We start from the raw sequence: 17,219 nt of genomic DNA on the forward strand, positions 1-17,219 counted from the left end.
GACATCCAGGTAGGGATGAGATGCCACCCACACCCTCTGGCCCAGAAGTGCCTATTCTCTGCAGGGTCCCACTCAACACGAGTGCTCACCCCATCTTTCCTGACTCCTGCCCTCCTTCCGCTCTGGTAGAAAGAGTCTGATCCCTGCACCCACCCCGGAGTTTGGGAACCGAGCATATGCGGACACCCCCCCCCCCTCCGCCTCGCGCTGGTAGCATTGGCTAAACAATTCGGGCACCCAGAGTATACAATGTGTGAGAGAGATCTGCCCTCAAAAGGGAGCAAGTATTTCCTTTTTCCTTTTCTGGGCTCTGGGCAAATCACCGCCTTACTGAGCTCTGAGGCTTCAGTAGGGTAGGGGACGCCGCCGGCCCTCAGCAGGTCTCCGACGCGGGGTCCGGGGCCGTGCCCGCCCCCTAAACCGCTCTTCCCGGCGTCGGGCGCAGAGCCCGCGGAGGAGGATGGGGGGGCACTCACGGGTCGTGTTGTACTTGACGCCGTTGAAGTACTCAGGACACGGCCTCTCCACCAGGGCTCCGGCCGCGCTCCGGGGCCAGCACGTCCCGATCTGGTCCAAGGTCGTGTTGCAGTAGGAGTAGGGACCTGGGAAACGGGAGACAGAAAGAGGGGCTCATTTGGGTTGCCGGGGGGGGGGGGGCGGTGGCGCGGGGCGCTTGGGGCGCGGGGCCTGGGGCGCACTCAGCACACCGGGAAGGAACCCGCGCCGCCCGCTCCACTCGCCGCCGCCTACCCTCGGGGTCCAGGGGCAGCCCCCAGCCGTCCAAGAGCAGCTCTTCGGCCAGCGCCAGGCTGCAGTTGGCCTCCAGCAGGCTGTAGAGCAGCGCTGCGTCCATCGCGCCCGGGAGCCGCGCGCCGCGAGGAAGTGTGAGTGCGCGCCCGGCGTGGCTGCGAGGGACTGGGTGCCAGAGCGAGCCGTCTGGAGAGCGCGGGGGCCGGGCCCCTGCCCGCCCAGCCCCGACCTGCGGGGCAGCCTCGCCGCGCCGCGCCAGACCACCCGGGGTTTGCCAAGTTGGGACCCTCGCGGAGAGGAGCTGCGGAGAGCCGCGGGTCCACCCGCGCAGAGCCGCGGGTCCACCCGCGCGGTCGCGGCCAATGGCGGCGCCAGGGGGCGGGGCCGGTGGCTCCAGTCCGCCGCGCCCAGCCTCCAGAGCCCCCAGCAACCCCGGGCCTCCTGGCCCTCGGGGCCCGGCCCCCCGGCACCCCCCGGAGTCCGCCTTCTCAGGCCCGGGCACGGTCCGGACGAGGGCGGCGGGGGGAACGAGGAGATGTGCTTAGGGTGCCGGAATGCGCCGTCTGAGCATCCGCAGGCCCCGGGGCTGCAAGGGGCAGCAAAGCGCGCCCACCGGCGCGCGGAGGAACTCACTGCAGCCTTCCTAACCGAGAGCCACAATTGGGCGGCCTGAGTGTCCTCTCCCTGAGGCGGGACACTGCAGACGGGAGGCAGAGGGAGTGGAGAGTCCGCGTGCAGATCTGTGCTTTAGAAAAGCCCCTGTGGCCTGTGGGAAGGAAATGGATTGGAGGGGCTTTGAGGGCAGCAGGGAGGCCACGGAAAAGTCTAGTGAGATCCAGTGGCCTGAATGGATGAACATTTGGACCAGGCCGTGGGGCTGGGATAGAGATGTATTTCGGAAGACAGCCTGCCCTGGGGAGGAGGGATTGGAGAGAGGAGTGGGTGAGTGGGTTCCCACGGGAGCCAGGAGGCCGGGATAACACCAGGTTCCCCCCCCCCCCCGCCCCGTGACTGGGGAGGGGATAGTGTTGTCATTTAATGGGAGGGGGAAGTCCAGGGGAGAAACTGGCTGAAATTATCTGGAGGACTTCAAATACCCCGGTCTTACTGCCCCTGAGAGCCAGAGAGAACAAAGTGAGAAGTGAGAATGTGTCTCTTTTCCTCTTGGCTTGGCCAGGGTCACCTAAAACTAGTTTCCATACCAGTGTGTGTGTGTGTGTGTGTGTGTGTGTGTGTGTGTGTGTGTGTGTGTGTGTGTGTGTAGGACCTAAAGACCTTTATATGGAATTTGCCCAGGTCCACTAGGACTGCCGGCTCCATAATTTGTGCCGGCCCCACTGTCCAAGTGCCCAGGTGGGCCAGCTGCTGAGTGGGAGGGTCTGGGCTCAAGAGACAAGACCTGGGCATGGTACCCCTCAACTCAGGCTGGGTTGTGGTCTTGCCTCTGTGTCTACTCTCCCAATTCTTGCCTTCTCTTTTGGGGCTGTTTCTCCAAGAGTGAAATGTTCTCTGAGGCCCCTCCCAGCCCTGAGAGTCTCTGGCTCTGAGTTTTGAGACACAAAGCCTGAGGAAGATGTACGTGTGTGTGAGTGTGTGTTGAGTGTTTCTATCTTTAGAGGGCAGGGGGAGCTGGGACCCAGTCCCCACTGGGCTGGAGGTCCCAGAGGAACTAGTCTTGTCCTCCCCGCTGCTGGCCTCCACTGGGAAGAAAGCTGCCAGAACACCCTGAACTAGCACTATGCCCTAAGCAAAGAGAGGGGAAGAGGGGGACGGGGCTGCCTTTGTGTGCTCCAGTTCCACCAGCCTCCATATTAATGCTTCTGTCACTGCCACGGCAAAGCCTGAGAGCCAGAGAGCCCTGAGACCAGGGATGAGCACTGGCATCTCTCCAGGGCTCGCTGACAGGCAGGTACCAGGTGCGGGTCCGCCAGCCAGGTCTGTCTTCTACCTCTTGAATAGACCGTTAGAGCCCCTGGCTCAGGTCTGGGCAGCTGCAGAGGCAGTGACCCTTAGGTGTTCATAATAGCCTGTGCCAGGAGCAAGGGAGGATAGGTTGAGTCCCATCCCTAGCTTCTGACCTGAGTCCCCAACCCAACCCTAGGCCGAGTACTGTTCCTAGTCCCAGGCTGAGTCTTAGTCCACAGCGTCCCCCATAGGCTAGAATGTGGCTGGCATGGGCAGCCCATGTCTTCACCCAGGAATAGTCTCATTCATGTGCAAAGGAGGGCCCTCCACACACCGATCACAGTCCAGGGGAAAAGAGAGAAATCAAACTAAGTTATTAAGGTGCTTATCACCAGAGCCACTGTGCAGGGGTAGTGACGAGAGGCCAATGACTTGTCACCTCCCATATAGCTTTCTGCAGAGTACGATGGCCTGGGAGGCTTGGATGGCTCTTAACTGGGAGGGCCCATGTCCTAAAGATCCCTCTGGGAAGTGACTATCTCAGTGGCAGAACCAAAGCCTGTTCCGCATCTTGACTGGACAGACAGGGCCCACACACAGACCCACAGACCCAAGGTGCCCTGATTTCTAGGACACAGGGCCATTTCTTCATGGATCCTCTTATTATGAGCATAATTGTCTGTTATTCTAGATGTGGCAGAGAGGAAACTGAAGGTAGCAGCTTCGGAACAAGTTGATTTTATAGCTCGCTTGAGTGTTCGTCAATAGGTAAATGAGGAAGAAATTGTGGACAGATGCTGGGGTGTGTCAGGAGCAGCACGGGGTGAGGCAGGTGTCCCCAGCCCACCAGGGATGTCAGCTGCGGTGGCAGTGGACAGTGGTGGGCGAGCTTGGGCGCACATCATTGTCCTTCAGCGCAGAGCCAGATAGGCATGCAGAACATACCGGAAACACACACACACACACACACACACACACACACACACACACACAGCGTCTCACTGTCACGTGTCTTCACAGCATCACACGCATTCTCTCATTCATCCCACCATCCATCAAATGTCAGCTGGAAAATAGGATTATTTATGGGGATAGAGTCGTCTCTGCCTCTCCGCGGGGCTGTGCTCGGTCAGACTGAATACACAAGGAGCAGGCAGATATGGGTCAAGGTTGTGAGGTTGACTGGGAGTTATCAGGGGGCTGCTGAGGGTGTGGAGTCTTGGGAGAAGCCAGAAGGTGCCCCACTCTTGCCTGGTGGCCCTGGAGACGGTGCTGCCAGGCCAAATACTCCTCCCCCCACACTCCACTCCACCTTGGCAAGGCGGGGATGGCCAAAGGGAGATGATATCTTCATGTCCAACCGTGGGACCAGGCAGGGCCCTCAGCAACCTTCCAATCCCGCATTCTCATTGACATACGGATGAAAGGAATTTCCTGCTCCAACCCCCAGGCCATCCTCATCTCTGCAGTAGTCAGACTGGGCTCCCTGTCTCTTCCACTAGGCAGATGAAATGATTTTTCTACAATTAAAATTATGGCATTCTTCCTTTAAGAGTGGCTCCCCATTGCCCTCAGGATGGAGCTCAGCCCTTAAGCACTGCAAAGAACACTCTTCCAGATTGTCTATCCTTCATGCTCTCCCTCCTGCTGAACTTCAGATGCTCTTTTGAACAACTTGTCTTTCCCTGGAGCCATTCTATACCTCTGCAGCTTTGCATGTGCTGTTCCCTCTGCTAGGAATGCCCTTACCGCTCTACACTCCAGGTAGCCTAGCCGACTCCCACTTGCCCTTCAAACATTCAGCTTGGCTTTCCCCTCCTTTGTCTTGTCTGCGTTGCGTGGCCCTCCTTGGTGCCTCCATCTCTTGGGGCTGGTCTATGTCACACGAAGGCTGTTGGTTTTTCTACTGTCTTCTCTACCAGCCCATGGCTCCCCGAGGGCAGGGCTGGTCATGTTCACTGACTGATTCCCGGCACCCATCAGAATGCTCCAGGTCTTGGCAGCAGCTCTGTCTTCCTGGCCAAGGCTCTCTTCCCATTTGACCAGCCCTGCGGGGTGTGTGTGTGTGTGTGTTGTGTGTGTGTGTGTGTGTGTGTGTGTGTGAGAGAGAGAGAGAGAGAGAGAGAGAGAGCATGCACATGTTGGATTGGGGAGTTATTTTATTTCAAGGGATCCCTGAATTCATTTGGACCCTTATATTGCCTGTGGACTGAATAAATAACATGCCTTAACGATCTATGCCCTATGGTGCCTCTGTGACAAACAAAACAGAAATAATCCATTTAAAGCCTGCCTGAAGTCTCTTGTGATTATGTGTGGCTTTCCTTTATTTGGACCTCAGAGGTATACAGTTTAACTGGTCATAGCCCTTGATTTATGACCACTTGTCATCATTAGCCCATACATGGCCTAAATTTATTTTATTTTAGTCTTTCCTTTACGGGAGTTCGGACGGAGTAGTAAATATAAGGAATCTATCACTGAATCCAAAACTAGATCATCGCCAATCACTTACATATTTATCTAAATACTCCTTCCCCAGAGGGAACATTCTCCTAAATATTTATCATTCCCTTGCTCATAGTTTTTCATTTTATCATATGTATGTCTAAACAATAGATTGTTTGGTTTTGCTTGTTTCTGAACTTACGTTAGTAATTAGGCATTTTCTCAATCAGTGGACACTTAAAATGAGGTCAGTTTCATGTGGGGACCTGAGAAATTATTCCTCAGGTCCAAGGGCATTCTAACTGCCTATGCATCCCCACTTCAGCGCATGGTGCATAAAGGATGATGTGTCCCCATGACTGCTGCTGGGCAGCATCATCAGTGATATGGTGGATGCATATTTACTGACATGGGGAAGTGTTCACCTTGAGTTATAAGAGGAAAAAACAGGTTACAAAATTGTGGACACAGGATCATCCCAGTTTTGTGAAAAAACAAAAAAGAAATAACATGAGGCTCTATAGATTGATAAACTCCTGGGGGATATAAACATTATAAACATTCCCAGGTTGTGGAATAATGAGCAATCACTGTCTTCTTCGATAGTTAAAAGTATTTTTTCCAAATCATATCAATGTAATGTATCTGATTTGCAAACAGATGAATGATATTATAAGTTAAGCAGGGGAGGGCTTATATTTGGGGAAGTTGAGTCCCTCCCCACTAAACTCAGAGGAGGGGAGGTGGGGTACCATCCCCCAGGGGTCATGGGGAAGGCGAGGGTCTGTGCCATGCACTGCAGGGCAGGGCAGGAAGCAGGCAGTCGGTCTGCTGATGAACCAGTGTTGCCGCTGAGAGCAGAGAACTCTGGTGGAGGGAAGGTTGGGCTCTCCTGAAATGGGGGGCTTCCATTTCCTGGCTGATGGGTGCTTGACCCGGCCCAAGCTGGATGTCGCCATGATCTCTCATTCAAACTCCACAGTAAGCCTTTGAGGCCAACTTAGACCTATTTCTAACAGAGGAGGAGACTGAGGCTCAGCTGGTCTTCTGAGCTGAATTGTGTCCCCCTAAATCCATATGTCTTAACCCTCAATACCTCAGAATGTGACCTTATTTGGGGATTAGTAGGTAATGAAATTAAAATGAGGTCATCAGTGCCAGCCTTCATCCAATGTGATTGGGGTCCTTGTGAGAAAGAAGCCTAGGACACAGACGTGCACAGAGGGAAGACACGGGGCAGAAGGAGGCCATCTACAAGCCAAGGAGAGAGGCCTCAGAGGAAACCAACTCTGCCAACACCTTGCTTTTGTATTCGTAGCCTCCAGGACTGAGAAAATACATTTCTGTTGTGAGAGCCTCCGGTGTGTGGTACTTCACGGCAGCCCCCAGCTAATGAACGCAGAGCTTAAGTGACTCCTCAGGGCCACACTGCTTCTAGGTGGAGGAGGTAAGATCGAGGCTTGAGTCTATCTGACCCCTGCACCTGAGCGCCCGACCACTCCACTGTCAGGAAGGCAGGCAACAAGGCTTTCCCCTCCGATACCTGACACAGGCTGCATTGGGTGCTGGATCCCACTACTGGAAGCACCCTGACCTCCTTGTGGCCTTGGCAGCAGCTCCAGGTCCCCGGGCACTCCCCAACCCTCGTCCTTCCCTGCCGCTCCTGTGGGTGCAGACCTGACAATGGCAGGACACTGGGCGGAGCCTGGGGACAGCTCTCCAGGGCCCACGTGAGCCCACGGCTGTTCTGTGGCGGCCCCGGCCTCTGAGTCCCCTGCTCGAAGACCCCGAGGGGTCAGAATTCAGGGCCCCGGCTGCTGCCTTGTAGGTCCTTACCGGGAGGTGACACCTGTAGTCACGGCAACTGGAGAATGCGGTTTATACCTTCTGCCGGTCTTGCTCAAGTTTATGAGCAGAGGGACACCCCCTCCTTTGGCTCTAGAATGCCAGCCCAGCCAGCTGGAGGTGGCATTATGATGCAGGGAGCCGGGAGCTGAGGGCCAAGGCCTTCTTCACTGGTCAAGGGCCTGAGCCCCAAATGGGGGAGGGGCCGGCCCCAGGACAGAGAATAGAGCCAGGACCGGAAGCCGGTCACCACTCACCACCCCACAGAGCTGGGGCTGGTCCAGGAGAGCTTCCTCCTCCCTCCTGGCCCCCAGGCGCGCTGCCCCCCCCCCCCAATCTCCCAGGGTCCGCCCCTGGGCAGTGGCTGCGGGCTGCATACCTGAGACATTGGCCAGGGTCGTGAGTGCATGGCAGTACCGCTCCAGTAGGGCCCCCGGGGACTGGTCCACGGTCTCCCAGCTCGGCCGGGCAGCCTAGAGGACAAGAGGGATGCGGGGCCCGAGGTCAGGCCCTGGCTAGCCACTGCCAGCACCTGTGTGTTCCCCCTACCCTGTTCTGTCCCTCATCCCTCACCTCTCCTGCCTCTGCTGTATAGAAAGGGAAACTGAGGAGGCAAGTGCCTGGCCACACGGCAGGATGGCAGCCTGGCCAGGCGCGGAATGCTGACAAGCCTTAGGAATGGTCCAGTGCAGCTTGACCTCCAAGGCAGGAACCTGTGCTGTCCAGCCCCTGGCCCCCAAAGCTCTCCTCCTCAGGATGGGTGGGTGTCTCTGAGCTGTTCGTTTACCTAACAGATATTTGTAGAATGCCTACTGTGTGTCTGGCCCTGGTTGGGAGACCCCCTGGGTGTCCTTGGGATTGTCCCAGGCCAGGTAGGGATCCCCTACACTCAGAAGGCACAGAAGGGAGGGGAGGAGAGCAGACAATGTAACTCTGTTTCCCTGTTACACAGGTAAACAGGCGGTTACAACCAAGGGTATCTCCTCATGGGGGAAACACCTAACCTGGACTTGGGAAGTCTGTTCCCCAAGAACAGGGAAGGCTTCCTGAAGAGGTGGCACTTTGGGGGCAAGCAGAAGAATGAGTAGGGGAAAAGGAAGGGATCACTGTACCAACGTGGGCACTCACCAGGGAATAGACACGTTAGATGCAACCATGGCAATTCCATCTAAAAGATAAAGACCATCCAGGATCCCATCTCCTGGAAAAAACCATGAGAAAGGGTGCTGGACATAGAGGAATAAAGCAAGTGTGGTTATCTTTGCCCCTGAGGGACCACCTTCTGGTGGGAAAGATGGATGGTTGACCAAGTTGTTACAGCATCTACAATTTCTGAGGAGGAATGGGGTAGCATCTTAGAGGAGGTCATGCTGATGTGGGCTTTGAAGACGGAGTAGGAGTTTGCTGAGCTGATAAGGATGGCGCCAGGAAGAGCATCCTAGGTAGAGAGCACAGCATGTACAAAGGCAGGGAGGCTGGGGAGTGCATGATGTGAGACTGAACGAGAGCTCTGCACTCCAGAATTCTAACTCTTATCTCCTGTTCTTCCCAAGGCCACCATTTGCCTACTCTGTGGCCACCATGTGTGTGTGTGAATGCATTTATGTGCTTGTGTGTGTGTGTGTGTGTGTGTGTGTATGCAAAATGACTTTTGTGCCTCTCTCTACCCTGACATTCCTGATTCCAGGATTCTAGAAGGCACTGCCCACCAGTGGGCAGTCCCTCTCCTTCCCCTTGCCAGTCACATGTTCCCTCCCTGGTGGCTGGGTCAATTTTTGCCCCAGGACGTCCCCAGGGCGAGAGCCCCATGGCCCTCAAACACCACATTCCCCACACCTGGCTCAGTCCCTTTCCTGTGCTGAGGCTGGAGGCTGCACATTTCGCCTCAGAGTGCTGGCCTGGAGCTCCTAATAAACGACTCCCCCTGACCAGATGGGCGAACACTGCCTGCCACACTCCTCAGAGACCTTAGGGCGGCAGGGACACCAGTCACTGCACCTGAGACCAGCCGACTCTCTCCCAGGAGGCTGGCTACGGAAGGAGGTGCTGGGGAGCAGGGGCGTGTGTGTGGTGTGTGTGTGTGTGTGTGTGTGTGTGTGTGTGTGTGTGTGTGTGTGTGTGTAAGGGTCTCCCATGAGCCGGGAGCTCTGGCTTCTTGGCCTGCAGGACAGACAGAAATTAGGGGCCATGGTCTTGCTGTTCACATATCCCCGGGGCTACTGGGAGCTCCTCAGCATCAGCTTCTTGGGCATCAGGAAGGCCTTGCTGCCCAGTGAGGCCCTGCCAGGGGTGAGGTGGGCTAGGAAGGGGAGGGGATACTCTTTGTCCCGGGATTTCCAAGAATTCTGAGCTCTCACCCTCGGCTGGGTCTGAGGAGAGCATGGGCCCCAGGCCTGACCCAGTATACACTTCCCAACCCCCTTCCTGTCCCTTCTTGTTTAAGAAGCAGCTAGTAATACCCTTCCCGGGGGCACAGAATTTCCAGTGAGCCATCTGGAGGTCATGGCAGAAGCAATGCTCAACCCAGAGGCGCACGGTGTTGATGGTGGACCCTCGGGTTGGTCCGATGTCGCATCTTAGATGCAAGCTCCTTCTCTCAAAGCCCCTACTACCACGTTGTGGCCCCGTCCCTCAGGAGTCTCATGTTCATCTTTGGGCCGGCATTCTGAACGTACAGAGGAGGGGAGTGGTCAGGGCCTCCTCCACCAGGACTCAGGCATTGCATGGCTGTCCCTGCCTCAGATGCTATGGGCTGAGGCTGTGGTCAAGTCTCCTTGCTGGCAGAGCACCGGGGTGCGGGATGCTGTGCTCAGTATTGATGTGTGCCTTTCAGACCTGGGCAGCTTGGGCGAGCAGATCACAAGAGGTTTTGGAATAATTCCCAGATCCAGGCTCCATCTTCTGTAACTTCTCCACCGGTCCAATAACCTAGCACAGCTAAAGATCTTCATTCTCTTCAAGGGGCTGATGGGGTGGATTTGACTCAGTTCAAACCCACAACAGACCCTGGAGGTGCCTATTCTGGACAGAGCTGCGGCTGCCGGGGGTGCCGGGTGGACAGGGAGGAGGAAGAGGCTGCCGCTCTCAGGAAGACCACGGCGGGCCAAGAGAAGCAGAGACCCGGCCATGAAGAGTCACACCTCAAGGCCTGGGCCGCGAGCTCTCAGAGCCAGTAGACTGCAAACCTCCCCACGCTCAGGGCTCTGGGCATGCTGCTTGTTAGCTCTGTGGCCTTGGCCGAGTGACTTATCTTCTCTGAGCCTGGCTCCCCTCGTGTTTAAAATGGATATAACACAAACCCCAAAGGCTTCTGGAGTACATTTAACAAGTTACTGTAGGTCAGGAGCCTGGCATGTGTCAAATGGTGGCCCTTGTCAAGGCCGTTAGGAGGGGTCCAATTAGAGAACTCAGAGATAGGGGGTAGGGCTTCAAACCCCATTGTGGGGAGTCCCAAGGCCCAACTCAAATCCTCCTCCTCCAGAAAAGCTTCCTTGAACCCCAGGTCCCCCTTTCCCCAAATCTCTAGCCAGCATGGATCCCCCTTAGCCCTCAGCACCCCTCCCAGCTCTGAGCACCTGAAGATGCAGCCTGAAGCTCCTTCATTGGGCGCACCGTTCGGCAGTGCCCAGTGCATGCTGGGTGAGGACCCTGAGGGCTCCATGGAGGGCTGGGCGCTGGAGCTCAGTCCAAAAGGATGGAAGCTGCATCCAAGGTAGGGGGAAGGATAAGAAGAGCCGAAAGAGATCCCTGGGGCAGGAGCTGAGCAAAGGCTCCAAGGCAAGAAAGCGTAGGGCCTGCTCCGGAGGCAGCCAGCCTCTGGTTTGAGGATGCCATTACAGGGTAGAGGGAGACAGGTGGGAAGGAAAGGCTTCTTTAGTGGGAAATCAGCACTTACAATGTGCTAGACACAGCTCCAAGTGCTTTACCACAGCTCATTCAAGCCTCACAGCAGCTTCTGAGGTAGCTGCGAAGAACCCCATTTTCTAGAAGAGGCAACTGAGGCCCAGAGAGGCAAAGTCACCTCCCAAGGCTGCACAGCAGGTAAGGGGCTGAGGCAGGACTAGACAGACAGTCTGGCAGGTTGTGGCCTGGTCAGACGCACAGAAGAGTCAGTCCTGGGTGAGGAAGTGAAGGCTGCGGTCCAGAGATCCTGAGAGTCCCCCACAGTCCGCAGCAGGCTGGCTGTGGGGCTCAGGAAGCCACTCAAGTAAGAAGCTGTTCTCCTCAGTGCAGTGAGGCCCACGGGCAGAGAGCCGGGTCACAGGAGGAGTGTAGGCAGACCCAGCCAGCTGGGCAGGGCCTTGGCACATGGCGAAGTTTGGGCTCTATAACTTCTTCTGAGGTCCCCCCAGCCCCCCCCATTATTCCCTCTTCTGCAGGGGACATCTTAGGCTTCTGCACCCAGCTCTTGGATGTCTAGGGGCAGAGAGCCATCCACCACCCCTCACCTCTACCCAGAGAGATTATAGGCAGTCCACATCTGTCTGGTTCACGTCTGTGTCCCCAGTTCCCAGCTCAGAGCCTGGCACATAGCAGGTGCTCAATAAGTGTTTGCTGGCTGACTGGGTGGATGGACAGATGAGACCACGGTCCCCTCAGCCAGGTGGAGCTGCATCCCTACCCCCAATTCCGGGAGCTCAGGTTCTGGGCTCTTCCTGCTTGTCAGATTCCTTTACTCTCAGTTTTCACTTTGAGGCCAGCCCAGTTCCTGGTTCCAGCCTCTGTGTGCCCGGAGTTGGAAGGCTTCACGTTAGAAAGGGCAGGGGAAAGGCCCTGGCAGGAGGAGGCAGCAGGCCAGGGCCAAGGTGCCAGCTACTCTTCCAGCCTGAGCCCTGTCCAGGCAGAGCCTGTGCCCCAGGGACCAGGCAGGCCTCAAAGGTGCCACCTCCTTGGAGCCAGGCTGTCGGCCCAGCATAGTGCTCTCCCTGGTCTGGCTACAAAGCTGCATCTAAATTTAGCCCCTGGCCTAAGCCGGGGAGATTTAGGGGACCACAGGTCCTGTGGCCAGGCTGCCAGTCACCAGAGGGGAATGGGGTGAGCTCCCGTCCTGCCTCCTGCCTCTCGGCCCAAGGTCAGAGAGGACTCTGGGAGGGAGAGAATTCCTCCCCACTGTTTTCTTTCATTCACTGGTTTCACTGAGCCTGAGCTAGGGCTAGAGGAGGAAGAAACTCAGGCCCTGTTGGGGGGGGTGGAAGGGTGAAGGCAAGAGGAGAGGGGGGTACTGGAGGGGCGGAGGAGGCCAGAGAGGGGAAGGGGGAGACAGGGGAAGGGGGACAAGGGCAGGAGGAAGAGCAGAGGGGGAAGGGAGGAGGAGAAAGGGAGGAGAAGGGGGAAAGAGGAGGTGTGTGTGTTGGGGGGGTACAGCAGGGAGGTGAGGAAGAGGCAGACTCTGAGCCCTGAGCAGACACACAGGAGGCAGTGCTGGAGCTGAGGCTGACTGAGGCAGAGCGTAAGGGGCTGGAGGTCATATGAAGGAAGTAGGGAATTATTTTCTGGAGTATCTGGGCAGGCTTCCTGGAAGGGGAGACTAATACTCTATTCTAACTTAACAGGTGCTGAACTTCAAGTGAGGACTCCAAGGGCCCCAGCAGCTTCCTGTGGGCCCTCTCATCCCTGAGGGCTCCAGTCAGGTGTCTCTTCCTGAGATGCCCACTCTCCCATCCAGTTCTAACCACCAACAGCTCACCTGGAGAAACTTCCAGGCCTCTCCTTATCATGTGCTCTTTCTCATCTCTGACAGCCTGTGGCTCTCCCTTCTCCATGCCTCTCCCCTTACCTATGCCAAGCCCTGGGCCCTCACACAGATGTCTGAGGATGGAGGAAGCACTGGAGGGGGGAGGCCCAATAAAGGGGGAGGGGGCTGCCCAGCAGGAGGCCCTAGAACAGGTCCCTAGGTCTCAGATTATTTCCTTAATTATCAACTCATCTAATGTCCAGTTGACCTAAGAGTCACACCATTCTGATTTGTTTTGGCATCTGAGTATCCTGATTAAATTTTTGTAAAGGGAAGAAAATCTGGAGTCATGCTGCTTGGTTTGAATCCTGACCCTGCCACGACTAGAGGAGTGACCTTGGGCACATGACCTTGCCTCAGCTTCCTGATCTGTAAAATGGGGGTAATGATGGTCTTATCCTCTAGGGGTGTTTTGAAGCTTAAAATAGGTAATGCATATCAGTGCTTAGAACAGTGCTGAGCATGCAATAAGCACTGTGTAGATTCGAAAGAGAATAAACAAAATAAGCTTATTGAATAATCTACCCTTCCCTCTGTGGGCTTGAAATGACATCTTAAAAAATAAGAATTTTGAATAAAGTGACTTTAGACAAACTGGCTGAGGACTCCTAATAATGGACTCCTAATAAAATCAGATAAAGTAGAAAATGACAGCTCAGAGGGTAGAGAATAGTCCTGTAATTCATAAAGTGCTGCAAGTTTAAGACTTACCAGGGATACAAAATTAAGTAAGCAGTACTCTCAGACAAATTGGTATTTTAAAAAGTACATAAACATCAACAAAGTGGCAAAAAACAGAGAATAAATTGGATGATTGTCTTTGTCGCCTACCCAGAAAGTAGGTGAATTTTGGGGAAAAGTTATGAGATGAATTAGCTTCTGGCAAATGGCCCTGGAGCTCCCTGCCCACATACTGTAGACCCTGGGCGTGTGGGGAAAGGGTGCAGGGCCCTGGCCTTGGTCTTGGGGAGGGCTGTGCAGCTTAGGAGGGGCCAAGGCTTCTGGGGCCCCAGACTTCTCTCGTTGCTGAAACTCTTGGGAAAGGTGGCCCCACCAGAAGGCGGGACCTGGAGCAAGAAGCCACAGAAGGGCTGTTCTGAGACCTTGGGGGTGGGGCAAGAGTATTTTGCAGCACAAGGGTCCAAGAGGCTTGGACCCAGCCAAGAGGGGCTGGTAGACTACTGGGGTCTTCACAGAGGGGAAGGTGAGTAGTTCAAAAGGTTCGAATGGAGAGTTTTGGAATCCAGCGGCCATATTACTTAGCCTCACTCCACCTCCATTTCCACCTGCAAAGAACGGTCTCACCTTCCGCCCTTAGCCCAGCGCCTGGTGGGTAAGATAGGCTTCATGATTATATGCTGCCTCAAGAAAGCCGATTCCCAAAGGCCTCAGAGGGCAACCAGGAGCACCAAGGTCAAAGCTCCTCTGGGCTTTTGGAGTGCAGGCCTGGTCAGGGTGTCCTCCCCATTAAACCACCAGCTGGAACTTCCATAATGGCAGATCAGGGCAGGTCTCTCCCCTACTCAGGAAGCTCCCAGAGCTCTCGGTGCTTTTGGGACGGAAATCTGATCCCACCAGGGCCCACAGACCCCCAAAGCCTGGCACCATCTCTTCTCAAGGTTGGGGCTTGTCCGGGCCTTCCCCCACTGCGGGCTCTCCCCGCGGCTCTCCTCCGGGGGCTGCCCCGCCCCTACCCCGGCTGTCCTGTCCACCGCCTAGCAGATTTTATCGTGACCCGCACCTGCTTTTCTTAGTTCCAAAGACCAGCATTTTTTGCAAATGCACACTCGATTCTCCACCATTATTTTCTTCCTGCCTGTGGTTCCTTCTAGGCCATCGACTCTGTAGGGCAGGGGCCACGGGCCGGGGTTCTCCCCCTCAGGTCCTCACCGCGCAACGTCCTCCTCAAATGCCAGTTCAGTGAACGAGAGCGCTGGAGGCCGGGTCCCTCCTGTGGCGCCTGCCCTCCCACCGCCGGCTCCGAGTCCCATGTGCCCTTCTCACAGCGAGTGGGAATCTTGGAACAGTTGGGCGAGGACCCACAAATAAATGCCGTTTCCACAAGGAAGCCCGCACTTCGGGGCCAGAGAGTGCACGGGTCAGCTCCTCTCCCGGGGGGTCACACGTGACCAGTCTTCAGGCTCAGGCTGGGGTCTCCCGGAGAACTAGGGGTAGGGTCTGGTTGACTCTAAGGGGATGCAGACCGTTGCCTCTCCAGTTCCCAGTTCTGACACCCCCAGAACCCAAGGGACCCGCCCACAGATTCCCCACCCCCACCCCTCAACTTGGCCTGGCTCTGGGGCAGCGGCCTCTCTGGCTCACCAGCCTCTGCAGTCGGCATCATGGCCCCCAGAGGGCAGGGTCAGAGAGCAAGCCTGCGCCTCACAGCTGGCTCCCTTGGAAGGCATGTATCTCGAGAATGAGGGGCAGGGGGCAAAAAGAGCTCAAAGTCCAGGGCATCTGGGGTGCGGGTGGGAGGATGCAGGTGGTAGTGAACCCACTCCACAACCTCTACTCATCCCAAGTACAGCCTTCAGTGTCATTAAAAGGACCTGGCAAGGGGCACCTGGGTGGCTCAGTCGTTGGGCGTCTGCCTTTGGCTCAGGTCGTGGTCCCAGGGTCCTGGGATCGAGCCCCACATCGGGCTCCCTGCTCCGTGGGAAGACTGCCTCTCCCTCTCCTGCTCCCCCTGCTCGTGTTCCCTCTCTCGCTGTGTCTCTGTCTGTCAAACAAATAAAATCTTAAAAAAAAAAAAAAAAAGGACCTGGCAAGTATCAGGATCGGTAGCCCATAGGGGGTACTGACCACCTCTGTCTTCCACCTGACTGGACCCCCTGGGAGGGCAGGGCCCCTGGGGGCCTCATGCTTTGCCTATAGTGCCTGGCACAAAATCATAGCTGAATTCACTGAGTGCTTACTCCGTGCCAGGCATGGTGCTGAGAGCTTTACTTACATTATCTCAGCTATTCCTCATGATAACTCTATCCAGGACGCACTGATACCACCTTCACTTTACCCAGGAGGAAACTGAGGCTCAGAAAATCCGAGTAACCTGTCAGAGGTCACACGCTAAGCAGCAAAGCAGGGATTTGGCAAAGCCACTTTGCCACCGTCAGGGGCTGCTCGCTGTCTTATCTGTTGAATGAGCGTTAAACAAGTGAGTCGTCTGTGTATATATGAGGACATCGAGGCCCAGGAAAAGGTCCCAGAGGCTGGTGTGTGATAGAGTCGGGACAACACCGGGTTTCCTGACTTCTAGCCTGGTTCTTCTCCCCTGAATCGCGTGGCCTCTGGGCCCCTCCTGCCTCTCTGAACGCTTTTAATGTTGTGGTCCTTCAGGAGAAGTGTGACCTGGAACAGATGTCCCTCCTTCTCTGAGCTTTGGTGCCCCCGTCTGTAAAATGGGGGGAGGGTTAGAGATGGGTTCCTCCTGCATCTGTTTCTGGGAACCATTTGCTCCTAGCCTCACCCTTAATTCGTCAGCTCTTTCTGTATAGGCCCCATCCATCCTCCACCCCAGCATCCACCTGCACACCCTGACTCGGGCCACAGGGCAGGGGTTGGGGTGTGCCCACTGTTTTCAGAAACCCTGGGCTAGGCTGATCCTCCCAGTGCCTCCTCTGTCTCATTGCTCAATTGGAACTGGTTTAAGGCACTGAGAGGAAGGTAGGGACAGGGTGGCAGGAAATGGAGGGCGCGTCTCTCCTGTTCCCTTGTGGGGAGGGCTAGAACTGGGGTGGGGTGAGGGAAGGTGTGATGGGGAGATGGACAGGGACCCACAGGGGAGGCGACAAAACGGCCAGGGGAGAGGGAATTTCTGGACCAGAGAGGGGCATGCCCTGGACACTAGAGATTCACCCTCAAGGGTGAATCTGCTCAGCCTAAAGGGCCTCCATGTCCCAGCCTCGCTGGCGTCAGCTTCCTCACCTCTCCACCTGCCTCCCTCATCCAGGCAGGAGATCCAGCTCCACCCCTCATCCCATACGGGGATCCCCAACCTCAACCCGGCCACCAAGTCCTGAGACCTCCCTCACCGAGCTCCTAACTGGGCTGAGTGAAACCCGGTGGAGTAAGCAAGCACTGAGACCTGCCTCCCGAGACCCCGGAGCTCCCAGCGCTGGGGGGGGGGGGGGCGCCAAGCCCCCCCCCCCACCGACCGACCCCCACGCCCCGCACTTACTTTGAGCAGCGGCAGGAGGAGGCAGAGCAGGTAGAGGAGCGGGTGTGGGGCGTGGAGGAGGCGTGGGGGCCCGGCGGGACCCCCCATGCCAGCGGCGGCTAGGGAAAGGAGCGCACCACCCCAGCGCGAAGGTCCCGCCCCGCCTGCCCCTCCCCCAGCCGGAGCCCCTTTGGCCCCCTCCCTCCCCACCGACGCGCGGAGGCCAAGGTAAGGCGCCGGCCCAGGGGGCACTCTTCACCCCCCCCCCGGCCCCCGCCCCCGGTCTAGGGCGGCGTGACACCGCCCCACAGCCCGCCCCTCCGGGTTATTTATAGCGGGTGCTGGGCAGCGGCTCTGCCGGGGCGGCCAGGGGCCAAC

At 56.6% G+C, this 17,219-nt stretch overlaps 1 protein-coding gene across 4 annotated transcripts in view; it reads right to left on the bottom strand.

Moving 5' to 3' along the window:
* The window catches only part of CRHR2 (corticotropin releasing hormone receptor 2), a 45,015-nt gene extending 28,066 nt beyond the window's left edge, over positions 1–16,949 (bottom strand). For 2 of the 4 annotated variants that reach the window (XM_028119361.2, XM_028119360.2), the window contains exons 1-2: positions 751–853; positions 477–602 (exon numbers count right to left, since the gene is read on the bottom strand). In XM_028119361.2, the coding sequence (XP_027975162.1) occupies positions 477–602; positions 751–853 (229 nt within the window). Of the gene's footprint in view, positions 1–476; positions 603–750; positions 854–7,327; positions 7,422–16,835 lie in introns of those variants that run through there. The other 2 variants (XM_088018208.1, XM_088018209.1) reach the window with 2 other exon arrangements.
* Between the last annotated feature and the right edge of the window lie 270 nt (positions 16,950–17,219).

This window comes from Eumetopias jubatus, unplaced genomic scaffold (genome assembly GCF_037043125.1).
Source record: "Eumetopias jubatus isolate StellerSeaLion01/CBP00866 unplaced genomic scaffold, mEumJub1_p1.0 scaffold_14, whole genome shotgun sequence".
Classification (NCBI taxonomy): Eukaryota; Metazoa; Chordata; class Mammalia; order Carnivora; family Otariidae; genus Eumetopias; species Eumetopias jubatus.